The 14,557-nt window shown below is 36.8% G+C and overlaps 1 protein-coding gene across 2 annotated transcripts in view; it reads left to right on the top strand.

The window, feature by feature from the left end:
- LOC120637688 (receptor-mediated endocytosis protein 6 homolog) overlaps positions 1 to 14,557 on the top strand; it is a 51,582-nt gene that overhangs the window by 27,762 nt on the left and 9,263 nt on the right. The window contains exons 16-26 of one of the 2 annotated variants that reach the window (XM_039909637.1): positions 234 to 359; positions 1,114 to 1,181; positions 2,482 to 2,617; positions 3,595 to 3,698; positions 5,372 to 5,542; positions 5,789 to 6,241; positions 7,452 to 7,588; positions 8,291 to 8,456; positions 9,855 to 9,966; positions 11,620 to 11,828; positions 12,643 to 12,869. In XM_039909637.1, coding sequence (XP_039765571.1) covers positions 234 to 359; positions 1,114 to 1,181; positions 2,482 to 2,617; positions 3,595 to 3,698; positions 5,372 to 5,542; positions 5,789 to 6,241; positions 7,452 to 7,588; positions 8,291 to 8,456; positions 9,855 to 9,966; positions 11,620 to 11,828; positions 12,643 to 12,869 — 1,909 coding nt within the window. Of the gene's footprint in view, positions 1 to 233; positions 360 to 1,113; positions 1,182 to 2,481; positions 2,618 to 3,594; positions 3,699 to 5,365; positions 5,543 to 5,788; positions 6,242 to 7,451; positions 7,589 to 8,290; positions 8,457 to 9,854; positions 9,967 to 11,619; positions 11,829 to 12,642; positions 12,870 to 14,557 lie in introns of both variants that reach the window. The other variant, XM_039909636.1, reaches the window with a different exon arrangement.

Below are 14,557 nucleotides of genomic sequence, written 5' to 3'. Positions count from 1 at the left end.
GCCGATAGGCCACGGCCTAACCTAACCCAGAGCAGACTAGAGAAAATTCGAAAACTTTAAATTCCTAATTTGCCTCCGCAAACAATATAGAAACTTCAAACTAGTTTAGGTGTGCAAAGGCGTTCTCATTGCTAAAGCGATCTCTCCCAGACAACCTTTGGTGAAAGTAATTCTTATAAAGAACAGGTTGGTGCGGTAGTAAATATTAAGGACTATAAATTTTTTCTAATTAGGTTGACACCGACGATTGCGTGTCGGTTGCGGCGCGCTCGGACACCTCGTGGCCCCGACGAGCGTCCCACCACGAGGAGTTGGCGCCTCTCACCGCCAACTCGACCAACAAGCTGCACCAAATTGCCGTAAGTTATTATATTAACAAAGAATTAAGAACATACGGAACCCTCATTTAGCCATTATTACATTGTGTCCTAAAAGGGGAAAACGCCCCGCGCACAACTCACTTCCCACCCGCGGAATGTTGCTAGTTCAAAACTTTGCCCATTTTCCCCATTTTAGAACATACGGAACCACCATTTAGCCATTATTACATTGTGTCCTAAAACGGTGAAAATGCCCCGCGCACAATTCACTTCCCATCCGCGGAATGTTGCTAGTTCAAAAACTTTGCCCTTTTTCCCCATTTTAGAACATACGGAACCCTCATTTAGCCATAATTGCATTGTTTCCTAAAACGGTGAAAACGCCCCGCGCACAACTCACTTCACTTCCGCGGAATGTTGCTAGTTCAAAAACTTTGCCCATTATCTGTGTGTGTCTTATATATTATGATTACTAAAACGACTAGGACATTAGAGTTAAAATAATAACTGTCCAACTGCTAAATGGAATGAAGTGACTAACCGCCTGTTCGAGAAACACTACTAAAGTGGAGTGGTTTTTGATGCTTCAATATTAGTCTTGCACATGGATTCTGTATGTTCTTAATTCTGTGACTATTACACTAGAATCATCATCATATCAACCCATTACCAGCCTACTACAGGGCACGTGTCTCTTCTCAGAATGAGATGGATTTAGGCCGTAGTCTACCACCTACGCTGGCCAAGTGTATTTATATAGTGATTATAGTTTTTTTTTCTATCTTCTTCACAGAATGGCACTGCAAAACGACCTGATGTGAGCAGCCCTAGACATACATCGCGCCCCAATCTAACTAACAGGTGAATGAGCGTATAATAACTGGATTTCTTTTACAACACTATATACTCTCATCTACAAATATACACGCGCGCACACACGCGCACACACACACACACACACACACACACACACACACACACACACACACACACACACACACACACACACACACCTAAAATTAGTATCGCTATAGTAAATATTATTAGTTTTTATTTCATTTTATTCTATTTCCCACAACTGGAAAATGTTCGTGTGATGAGCATGAATGGTTTTTCTGTGTCTGGGTGTCTTATACGTATATTATAAGTATTTATGTATATTATTCATAAAAATATTCATCAGTCATCTTAGTACCCATAACACAAGCTACGCTTACTTTGGGTCTGGATGGCGATGTGTGTATTAATAATATACTACTATTCTTTATTGGGCACAAAGAAACAGGTACATTTGATTACAAAAGTATACAAAATGGTATACAAAAAGACACATTAGTTATCAGTTAAATGAACTAACACAGCAATGTAAGGTTATATAAAAAATTTATTATGTTAATTTATTGTTTATACAATAATACATTGTTATATAATAATACATATAGATGGAAATAATAATTACGAACTAAAATTAATATTTATAATAAATATAAGCCGACTAACTGTTCACTTATGGGCATGGTACCCAAAATGCTGGCGCTATTGCCCCTTTGTATAGCTAGACTTAGCCGTTGGGCTAAATAAGCGCCAGCTCTTGGGTCACCAGACTTAAGGACCAATTTTTGTGACACGATGTTAATAAAATTTTTCGTGTCCGAAGACCATGGCCCTAGAGTCTCAAACGCAAGCGCCGCAAAAACGTAGTACATATATTTATTTGAATAAATTCTAGGTCATGTATATGAATTTATAATTTTTTCATCAATATATCTATTGGATAGAAGCAGGCGTTACTTTGCGGAAATCCATGATATGTTATGAAAATTAAGCTTAATTTTAATTTGCTAAACTCCGCGAAAAGCAGGAGAATCTGTATGGTGTAATTTTTCAATCCTTATACTCCGCACCAAACAGATCTTCGGCAGTGTACTCTCAGTGTACTGTAGAAGATGTTGACTTTACAATGCTATATACGCGGAGTATAGAAAATGAAGCTTAATTTTAATAATATTTGTGTGCTACACCACATTGTGCCGTGTGGTGACGGCAGATTAGCAGAGCTGCGTGTGTCGTACGACGTCCTCCGGCATGTATGCAGAGGAGTATTTAAGACAGTTGCCTACAGCAGGTTAACAGTGTCCTAATGTCAAAGTTATATAAACAGGAACGTTGGATACCTCAGTGCGACCGCAGCCCTGTGTCGCGGCGGGGAACTCGATTTGCCCATGCACACCCCTCACACGTCGCCGCGTAATTACCCCATTGAGAACAGGAAGAGCATCCTCGTCAACGGATACCCGGTATGTACGCGATGTTTCATCTTCATCACAATTATTAGGCTAATTCAAAAAAAACGGCTAAATTTTCTTTTTCAAATTCCTCACATAAAAACTTCCGAGAAGGTGTGAAAAGACGCCTGTAAAAAGCAGTGCCCTTAATATTATTATTATGAGGTCGCGCATCGGGAATTTCTATTTCCCGTTTAAATAACACAGGAATAATTTTTTTTTAATTGCAAAATTAAAAAAAAATTATTATATTTCGTTTTTTTGCAACGGTCATTGAATTAGCGGACCAAAGCATATTTTTGTAGGAAATTTGAAGCTCTTATTAGCCGGTTTTTTTTTAATCAGCCTAATCACCATCATATGTTAAACTCTGTTTAGTTATCAGGGCCTCTAGCTTATAGTTAAGCTTTGGTGACCTGTTTACATTGTTTTTAGAAAAATAAATTATTATTATTATATAAACCCTTTTTCAGTCATCTCTCAAAATGAGAAGGGGTTCGGCCGTAGTCAGTGGGGTGCATAGAGGGTATGCACAGGGTATACAAATTATATAAAATGAAGATGATATCCAGTAAGAGTTATAAAAAGCTTACCCTTACTTAAGTACTTATAACTCGTACTGGAGATTTTCTTCATTTTATATCATTTGCATTCCCTCTATGCACGCCACTGACTACGGCCCCACCCCTTCTCATTCTGAGAGATGACTGAAAAAGGGATTAAATAATAATAATAATTTATTTTTCTCAAAACAATGTAAACAGGTCACCAAAGCGTAACTATACGTTAGAGGCCCTGATAACTAAACTTATGCCCTCTATGCACGCCACTGGCCATAGTCCACAAATTCAATTCGAATTCATTTATTTCATTTAGGCCTAATGCAACGTTATATAATAATTTTGAAAGATGCATAAGTGTATTTCATAAGCAATCACCCGGTAAAACCCGCCTTGTGTTTTTACTGTAACAAATATTATCTTGTTCAGGTAATGACATGCTACGCGTCCGCGCCGGAGAGTCCAAGTACAGCGCCCCCTATGTCAAATGACGTGTTCGACTACGTGCCACAGAATAACTTCAACGAGCAAAGGTTTGTTGATATGCTTTGGCCCCCTCATTTAACGTGGTGTAACGCTGGAATAACTACGCCGTGTTTTAATAGTTTTTGTAGCGAAAAGTATATCTATTTCTTCAAATCCATCATCATAAAACATATCAGAATATAAAAAAAATACTTTCGTTACTTAAGCTGTTAAGCTTAACAGATCTTGAAGAAGTTCTACATAGAGGGCAAATTTGGAGCTTGCGTCCGTGAGGATAGGAAGCTTTTTTATTTTTATGCCGAAAACTAAACGGGTTCATTGGGTTAAAAAAAATCCAAAATAATCTTGTACGATGCCGCGATACAAGGTTTATTAGTCAATAGTCAATAGTCATTTATTTATAAATATTAATATTATACGTCACAGCAAGCAATTATAGCAATTATTAAATAATAAATTATCTCATGCAAATGTATATGACTTCATAAATACATTATAATATTATTCTATAATAACAAATAAGTACAGTCAATCTTCACAATATTTTACTTTCCAAGAATTCATTATAACTGTAGAAAGCCTTCTCGATAAGCCAAGTCTTCAGTTTTTTCCTGAATAAGTTATTATTTGGTTCATCTCTTATGCTACCTGGTATCCTATTAAAAACTTCTGGGCCCATGCCTGCTACAGTCTTTGTTGCCTTTTTAAGGCTGTGATATTTGGATAGAAGTCTATGAGGGTACCGTAAGTAAGAATGACTCCTTTTGGCAAACTCGTTTCTGTGCTGTGCTACGTATACTGCTACATTATAAATTAGTAGGCAAGGTAACGTTAAAATACCTAATTTGATAAAGTTGGGTCGAGCTGGGGTGTCTTGCGATACGTGAGCAAGTATCCTGACTGCCCGCTTCTGCGATTTAAAAACGCGTTCCCTGGCAGTTCGCGATTTGAATAATTTACGGCGAATTATTTTTGGCTCTCTCTATAAAAATCATTTTGGCTTTACTGCGGTTAATCAATAATCCAAAATCTTAGCTAACGCGCTCCATTTTGCGGAGTAACTTCTCCATATGACTGGCAGTGGTTTGGTTCTGCATAGCTTATTTATTAGTACACCACATTAAATAAAGGATGTATAGACAAGAAAACAGAAACATGAAAATATAAGAAGAATATGAAAGGCGGCCTCAACTGCAGATGGAAAATAAATTTAAATGCACACATGCGAATAACTACAAACTAAAACATTAACCAATTTAACTAATACATTAACACAAATACATCTTAAATATAATAAATATTTAATAGGATAAGCTAATAAAATATGCTTGTCCATACAATATTTACTTAAATAAGAGTAAATAAACAGTCATCTTACTTGCAACGCTTTTTGAAATAGCTCATAAATGTTTATAAAATTTGGTCATGTGGAAAGGCATACTCAGCGTCAGAGCAGGGCACTACCTTAGACTGATTGTCCTTCAAAAAATTTAGCTTCTCTTTAAAGTATGAACGAGTTTTTAAATGAAATAACACACAGTACAGGAGCAAAAGTAAATGCAGACGGTTACGACGTACAGGAAGCCACTTTAGTTTCTAAAGAAACCCCATAAGATTTTTAACCCTACCAAAGCTCGCTCAAAGCGGTTAAAAAAGTTATCGCATCAAAATTGATGTTAGATTAACGACTATTGTTAATGGTGTTTGTGTCCAGTAACAGTGCACCGTCCGAGTCGACCGTGGAAGACGCGGCGGGCGGCGAGGAGCCAAGTGGACTCAGTTGCGCATCCGGCTCGGACGCGACCAGCCAGTGGGTGGACGACAGCTTCCCGGCCAAGTACGCCTTGCCTTCCACCTCCAAGGCGTACGACAACAACGATCTCATGGACAGGTATGTGGCATGCTGATTTTTAATTTATTTTAGCGTTATAGTGACGGCAGATCAGAATACAGTTGTCACCACCCTGTTCTATTTCCGCGGTTGTGTACGAGTCGACTAAAGCTGTCCTCACACCATTATTCACCACTTAATTCAGATTCAGAAAGTCCGGAACTCCATACAATGCTCTCCACACATATTCTGACGTTTTCTCCACTGGGTTGATGATGATGAATAAATAATGTATATTTGTTTCAGATCTTTAAACTCTAGCGAAAGTTCGTTCAACGCACTCTCAGTGTCCCAATACGACCGCCGATTCGATTCGGGCATCGAGTCCGACCGCCCCGACCCGGAGCCCCGGTCCGCCATCTCCGACCTCATGACGCGCATGAGTTCGGCCACAATCAGCTCCAATCTCGTCAACAACATTACCTCAAGAATCGTCAAATCAGAAATGAGGACCAGCATCGTCAATATCAGTTCGTCGCGAGTTGAGAAAAAGAGAGAAACTAGAAACGAAAGTAATATATCCCTCAGTACGCTCTCGGTTAATAGTGTCGAAACGTCGGTGTCAGACAAAAGCTCGAGTCAGGATGTGAACTCGGAGAACGTTACGGAGAGGAGAATCAGTCCGCCTCCCAAGATTGTTTCGACGGGCGCTATACCGAAGAGTATCAGCTTCGATGCCACAGCCGAGAAAACGCAGCGGTAAGTGAAATGAATGATTGTGACAAGGGCCCTTCAGTTAATTACGTCACACGTTACGGAGTCATTGTAAAAGAATAATGTGGGAGGATTTTCTAAATTTCTTGACGTCACATTGCAACTGATGTTTTTAATTTCAAAATATGTTACGCTTCACTATGGATGGGAGTCTCACAAATGTGACAAGTTGTGTGACGTAATTTATGGATGGTCCCCAAAACATTTGTGTGTACCAGCAACCACATATCCAGTAGACTCCTTTAACAGGCACTTGCCAATACTTTTAGGTGTGATATAAGTGGATGACTCGAATATTAGCATAGACGTGCGCGGCAAAAACGTCCGCTTTTGAAAGTCGTAAATAAGACAACGAATACGCTGGTTTCCCGCTCTGTAATATGTGATGTAAAATTACTCAGACTTCCGGGTTTCCAAAAAGACGGAGTAAAATTTCACAGGCAAGATAGTTTAGATTAAAACCCTTAAAAGAAATCCGCAACTAACATATCGGCTCTCAGCGATCCACCAGAGAAGATATTCTAAGTATGAAATATGAAAACTTTCTAAGAATGGTAAAATGTAACTCTCCCAGTTATTCGGAGTCCTTTACTGAAAAGCGGCAACGGAATGCACTCCCTGATGACATTCGCCGCTCTAAGTTCCTTGCGAATTTTAATAGTCGTGTAAGAAGGCACTATTTGTCACTATAAATATGTTAATACCATATGTGTATTTATGTGTTATTACATTTACTATTTTCTTTAATTATTTATGTATTTTTGTAGTGCGTTAATCTATGTATAGAATTGTATAGAATTGCGATTTACCGTCACTCATTGCTTTATTCCATTAGTTAAGGTAGCCTGGAAGAGATCCCCTTTAGTGATAAGGCCGCTTTTGCACATAATTATGTGTACGTAAGTGTTCCTGCGTGTGTTTCCTGTATTATGCAATAAAGTGGTTTAAATTGGGTTGCCTGGCAGAGATCGCTTTTTAGCGATAAGGCCCGCCTATTATACCTGTGTTTTATTTAGTGTTTTGTTTTTTGTTAATAATTTTATTTCGGTTAGGTGTACAATAAAATAAAATTTCATTTAAATAAAATACATAAATATGGTCACGTATATTGTCCGATAACTCGAATAATTGATTTGTTTAATTTTTGTTTTATTTTTCCTTACACTCTAATAATAATAATGAAACTCTTAAACAGGAGACGAATTATGGGCGAAGACGGACTAGTGAACAACTTGGATGAATTGAAGAATAACGTGAAACGCTCCGGTGGCAACTTGCTGCACAAAATCAAAATGTTCCGGCACAAGGGTCGCTCGCACCATCATAGCGGAGGTAATATTGATGACAGTGAACTTCCATCCATACAGAGAGTAACTAAACCTTCAGGTAGGTGGACTGCGCGACCTTGCACGGGTAAACGCAGCGTTGGTGGACCCCCAAAAAGGTGGACGGATGACATCAAGCTATTTACAGGCAGCTGGACAGAAACGGCACAAGACAATGGTTTTCGGAACTCCTTACAAAAGACCTATGTCCAGCAGTAGACGTCCATTGGTTGACATGACGAGGATGATAGTTATATAGTAGACTGTTGAACATGGGGGTATTGGTTTACGTGCCGGAATACATCTCAAAGTAACTCAAATATTTTTACATCTAGAATCCTGAGTGTAGCGGGGTGCTTAAGGGCGCCGGAGACGAAAACAATAGGGTAGTTAGCTACGTTAAACATTATATTTTTCACACCTCCCTGATACATTTATTAAAAAAACAAGAAATAATTAAATATTAAAATAAAAGATAGCCCATGCTAATCCTAGATAAAAAAGCTTTTTAGTAGTTTCAAAGTTTATCAATATTTGCTACGATATTCATACCCAATTTTTATAATCGAATCTATCCGTAACCTTCAGATTTATCATTTGGCAACGTTGTTGCTGACAAAAAAATCCATACAACAGATTACAGATATCAATCTATCTGTAATCTGTTGATAAGTTGATATTTATTGTTCTAAGATTTGAAACATTGCAGAGATGAAGGTATCCGAAGAGGAGTTGGGCGGCGAGGATGTGGCCCAGGAGATCCGGGAAGGGGAGAGCTCCGAGGAGATCCTCGCCAAGTACCGACGAGCCGCCGAGTGCACGCCGCGGAGGCAATCGCGACACTCCGACCTACCCGATGGCCATGATATGGAGAGGTAGCTTACATTGACCAAATTTTTATCCTTATCAAAATTTGACTGTTTTTCGACTGTATTTTGTTTTTTTGTGTATTTCATATTCATATAATTATATAACTTCCTACAATATTCTAAAGTACTTTATACATTCCTTGCTACTATATAAAAGTGTCAACCAATCCGCCCTTGTGCACTTCGGCCTAAACCCTTCTCATTGTGGAAGGACACAAGGAGACCCGAGGCCTGAAGTGGGCCGGTAATGGGTGATGCTTCTTTTTATTTAAAGTTTCCTTATGAAATTTACTTATTGTGTTGTGTATATATTTTAATAAACGTGCATATACACATCTATAAATTATATTTATAGTATTTATTAGTTAATATATATAACAGTAGATTTAATATGTTTATATTCAGTATATTTTTTATGTTGCGCCGCTAACCTTTATAATCATAGATTACTTTCCTCATGGGTGGTATGGAAGAGATCTCTTTAGCAAAAAGGCCGCCCCTGCATACCAATGTTTTCATAAATTTATTATTGTACCTCATTTGTGTTTCTTCCCATGAATTTGTGTGCACTAAAGAACAATTAATTGCTAATAGATTGATGAACACATCTATATTAGAGAGTCTAATATTAATAAGCTGCTAAATTAACGCTGCTAATTTTTTTTAGTGTCAACACCTGTTAAATAAATTCTGAGATTCAGAAATTGAGAATTCTGAGATAGTTGTTAAATCTATTAGTCACAAGTCACAACTCTTACGATCACAGATAAAAATAATGGCAGCGGAGCAGTGTACGGCGCGGTGACACGGACGTATATATATTTGTCTCCCTTTATCCTACTACTGCAGGCCGCAGCGCAGGACGACGAAACAAAGGAAAGGAAAGGAAGCGATGACAATGATGTTCGTTCCGTCTCTCTCTATTGAATTGTTTTCAACATAGCAACTGCAAACTGTTAATTTTCTGTTCACTGTTCATCAGACAGATTATTATTTAGTCAAGTTGATATAACTTACTGCTAACTGTTGCAATTGAAAATGTTATATTTAATTAGTGTTAAATAAAGGCTGATCTTCATTACTACTACAAAAAAAGTATGAAGGAAATGGGAATTAATTATGTAACAATCTGTCTGTGATAAATTTAACAGTTGCTAAAAATAACTGCAAATTTTATGCATTAACATGTAGCAGTATTATTAATTTTTAACGTTTATGCCCATCTCAAATCTATATTTCTTTCTTCAGTATACCATAACTTTCCTATGTAAGTCCACTACTCCTCATCTTTTCTCTCAGTGGCACTACGTTCAAACTTCCGCTTTAATGCTCGTTCCATAATTTTAAGCCATTCTTGTCTTAAATAAAACTTGTAGTTTAATAAAAAAAATGTTTGTCTCGCAGGTGCGAGGGTGTCGTGGATCTCAACGACCCGGAAGTGTTCAACAGCATGAAGCGGCGCTTGCGCGTCGTGCTGTCCAACACCGACTTCCACTGTGTGCAATATGTACCCAACGTAAGTGCAGTGTTTGCATCTATTAAACATATAGTATATAAAAGTAATATTTTTTTGCATAAATGTATTAAGTTTTTGCGTTTTTTTCTTTTTTTTTTGTGTGTGTAATAAAGTATCTATCTATCTGTCTTATGTCAAAGATAGGATTTTTTTTTTGTCGTTTTGTATCGAATAGGATCTGAATGTACTAGATCGATTTTAACTATTTCTTCGCCAAAAGAAAGCTAAATTTTCTATCGCGAAGAAACAAAGCCTAAATTTTTTTTTGTTAATTGGATCAAATAAGAAAATTTGCCTAAATTTACCCAAAGTAGCAAAAAAATTGCCTATAAAATTAGTTACAAGAAGAGTACTGAGAAAACTTTTGATTTGGAAGTTATGTATTACATACTTGTATGATACATAATGAGTACATTATTACCTAGAAAAAAAGTCAGCGAGGGAATATATCTGACAATGACGACCGACTGGCGCAGTGGGCAGCGACCCTCCTATCCAATTATTAAAGGTAGCTCCTATGCATTTGAAAGCTTAAATTTGGCTACCTTTAAAGCGCCACGTCTCTTACGAGTGTATCTGGAATCGCAGCAATATTTTTATCGTCAAATATCAGCAGCCCCTTTTATTTATCTGATCTGCAGTATCTTTAAGGAACATTCAAAATAATTGAAGGTTACCAGTGATAAAAAATTAAAAAATTAAATAATTAACTATGCATTAAGAGAATTTTAAAACGTTTCAAAGCGCCGCTGATACTCGGTAAAGAATGCGTGTTATACATCAAACAATTATTATAAAAATCTTATTCATATTTTTTGTGTATTTTTATCATAAACATTGGACAGATTAACTAAAACACTTTTGTACGATGAAAACAGTCAAAATGTATTGTATATTAAGTAATTCTTGTTTTCGTTCCTTAGACTATATATTAATTTACACACCAGCAATTAATTGTAACTTAATTAAAAAAATTTATTATGTGTTAGAATTACATTTCACAATTCCGTCTAGTGCCATAACAATAATCAATTATAGGTGTATACAGAATTATTGTTGTTATCTCCGGTCACATTATAAAAAAATAAAAACTAAAATAAGTATTTAACTAAAAACTATTAAAAATAATATAAAAGAGAAAGTGTGGGTATGTTCCGTATAGGCTCCGAAATGGCTGGACCGATTTCAATGAAACTTTCAGGGAATCTCCGGATTGACCTGGCGAGTAATCCTGTAAAGTTTGGTGACGATCGGAGCACTCCTATTTTTGAACTGTCAAATACAGCTTTTATTAACTATGATGATATTCTATTGTTGGGTGTACATGGGTGTAGATAATGATCTTCACCCGCTCGAGAAGAGAATAGAATGAATACGGAGAGAAATAAATGTTTAAATATATTATGAGACTTAAATTAAAAATTTAATGATGTAAGTTAATTGTTTAAATCGAGTAAAGTAAAATCTAGCCCGGCGAAGCGGGCTGGGTACGCTAGTTAAAAATGTAAAAATAATGTAAATATGATTTAAGCTATTATAACAGATTGATAAGTACTATATATTATTATTAAAGCGCACATTTTATTTTACTTTATTAAAAGTTAGCTCTTGAAAGTAATCGCTTTTATCTTTTCATTGTAATTCAAATAACAGCGGTGTACAAGTACGAATCTCACGGAGTGGGTCCGCGCGGGCGGTAGTGCCGAGGCGGCCGCGGCGGCACGTGCGTTATCCGCGTGCGGTGCGCGGGCGGCACGCTTGGCTGCGGCCCTGCGTGCCGACCTGGCCGCGCGACGACCCTACGCTGCGTACCTCGCCTCGTGCCGCGCGGCCCTGGCACACTCGCTGCACGACCTACAGACGTGAGTGACCTGAATATAAGGTTGTTTTTTAGTTGTTAAGTACTAACATAGGTTTAACTTCATTGTTCTACTAAAACGATATGGACAAATGTCTGAAATAAAGATTATTATTATTATTATATTACATGTTTCATATCTTTAAATTCTTTAAAAATCCGTGTTTGTACCCATAACACAAGCTACGCTTACTTTGGGGCTAGATGGCGATGTGTGTATTGTCGTAGTATATTTATTTATTTATTTATATACTTCCTTGGAGTTACAATATAATATTTTTGAAAATCTCTCGCCTTATTCTACGTTTATAGAAAAAACTACGCTAATAATAGAAAAAAGTTATTTAATACATTGAAAGTGTTAAAATCACGCATTATCTACTTAAATAATGTTTATATAATTATCACAAAAAAAAAATTCTACATAATTAAAGTCATGGACATAATAAACATAATAAGATTTGGAATACTAATAGACTAATTAACGGACAACCAAGTTTCAATCGACATTAAAATTTGAGATTTTTGTACAATTGTATCAATTATATCACCGGAATGAATGAATTCGGAAACTCCCGAAACGCTTAAGACCGTAACAAGTGGAGGCGCATCGTGGGGGCTGCTGTAGCCAAAGAAAATGCATCGTAGTCAACCACGACTACTCTGTCAAATGTGAACGACTAAGAAGGAGGACTGTGAATCCTTTTTTAGAAAAACTAAAATGTTGTCTATATATAAATTTACTCTCATTGTTTTTCCCTAACGCGCCAAAAGAAGTATAACGTCAAACATAAAGTAAATATACAAATTGCCCTCAGGCAAATCAAGCTGGTCCGTTGGGAGTGGGCGGGCTGCGCGCGCGCAGCGGCCGCGGCGCGCGTGCTGGAGCAGCTGGAGCGCGGGCCCGCGCTGCGGCGCCTGGCCGCGCACCACGCGCACGCGCACGCGCTCCTCAACGGCGAGCTCATGGACGAGCGCGCCGCCAGGCTGACGGCCAGCATCAAAGCCATCACCGCCGAGATCAAGTCTGACCCGTCTTGGGAAGGTAAGCAAACCTACCAAATGTTCGGCCAACGAATAAACTGCTGTCGGGAACGACAGCGAACTAACATTTGCTGGGTGATTTAGGTGGTGGATACAAAAGAGACGTAAAATATAGATGTAAAAAATATTAACGCACACGACAGGACATTCAACGTCATCATCATCAAACAAGTTTTAATGCCAATATACAGCGATGGGGATGTACCAAACAATCTCTTAAAATAATAATAATCCAGCAATTACAAAATAAAGCACTCAGAGGAATCGTTAATGCTCCACAATATGTAAGAAATTAAGACATTAACCGGGATCTGCGAATGGTCTTCGTAGACTAGATGCACCATGCCACGCTTTGCTGTGGCACATTGTGATTGAATGGTTGAAATGAGAAACAAAATAAAGAATACATTTCATTTGAACAATAAATTTTTCCACTGTCTGCTATGTGACTAATGCAAAAATGGATAAAAACAATCCTTGATGCGTATTATATATCAGCTCGATCGGTGCAGAACTTTTGAGTTTTTAAAGCGTACACAAACCAACATAACATTTTTATATATATAGAAAGAAGACGCTAGTACTACTACTAAGCTGTTTGAGCTGGTGTAGTGTAGTGAAAGTATAGTCCTAGTGAAATTTTAAGATTTCAAGAACACAGTGCCATATTATAAACACCTAAGGTAACTGGACCAACACTGGATTTTTTTGTGTGATGAACATATAAATGCTTTTCAATGTCTGGGTGTTTATCTTAAAAGCATTTACAAGTATTTATGTATATTATTCATAAATATTCACCAGTTGTCTAAGTACCAATAACACAAGCTACGCCTATTTTGGGGCTAGATGGCGATGTGTGTATTGTCGTAGGATATATATTTTTTTATCATTTAATGTCTTAGTACCAAATAAATAAATAAATAAATAAACCCCCAAAGTGCTTATTTTGGGGCTAGATGGCGATGTGTGTATTGTCGTAGGATATTTTTTTTTTATCATTTATTGTCTTAGTACCAATAACACAAGCCACCAAATAAATAAATAAATAAACCCCCAAAGTGCTTACTTTGGGGCTAGATGGCAATGTGCGTTTTGTCGTGATATATTTATTATTTATTTATGTATTTATTTGTTAACTTTCGTACGTTTATGAATTTGAGACATATTGTCCCAGCTACTTTGTTTTTTATAAATAATGGATAAGTTATCCAGTAGTTGGTATACAACACAAGTGATTATAAACTTTAATGCCCAAGCAATAAGGTTTTTTTAGCAATGCAACTATAATATGATATTAACTTGTGAAAGATCACTTTTTGTCTCAATGATCTGATTACTCGTGACAGTTCACAGCTCCCTTCTTCTCTTATTATTTTTTTATTATTATTTATGTTTGAGTATAATTATTTATATTTGTATATTGTATAAATATAGAAATAAATATATGTATATTGTTTCATATTTAATTCTTATATTATTTTTAAGTAAATATCATTTTTATATATTGGTAGATATTTATTTAAGTAATGATATATTTATTTTATGGCTATATGTATATATACACCACCTAACTATTTTCTGTATTGGTTTACTTCGCCATTGGTTGCCTGGAAGAAAGCGCTATTAAGCGATAAGGCCGCCAAAATGTATACGTTGTTTTGTTATACTTTTCTTTTTTTATGTACT

This window comes from Pararge aegeria, chromosome 4, assembly GCF_905163445.1.
Source record: "Pararge aegeria chromosome 4, ilParAegt1.1, whole genome shotgun sequence".
Classification (NCBI taxonomy): domain Eukaryota; kingdom Metazoa; phylum Arthropoda; class Insecta; order Lepidoptera; family Nymphalidae; genus Pararge; species Pararge aegeria.
This window is presented reverse-complemented; position numbering and strand designations above follow the sequence as displayed.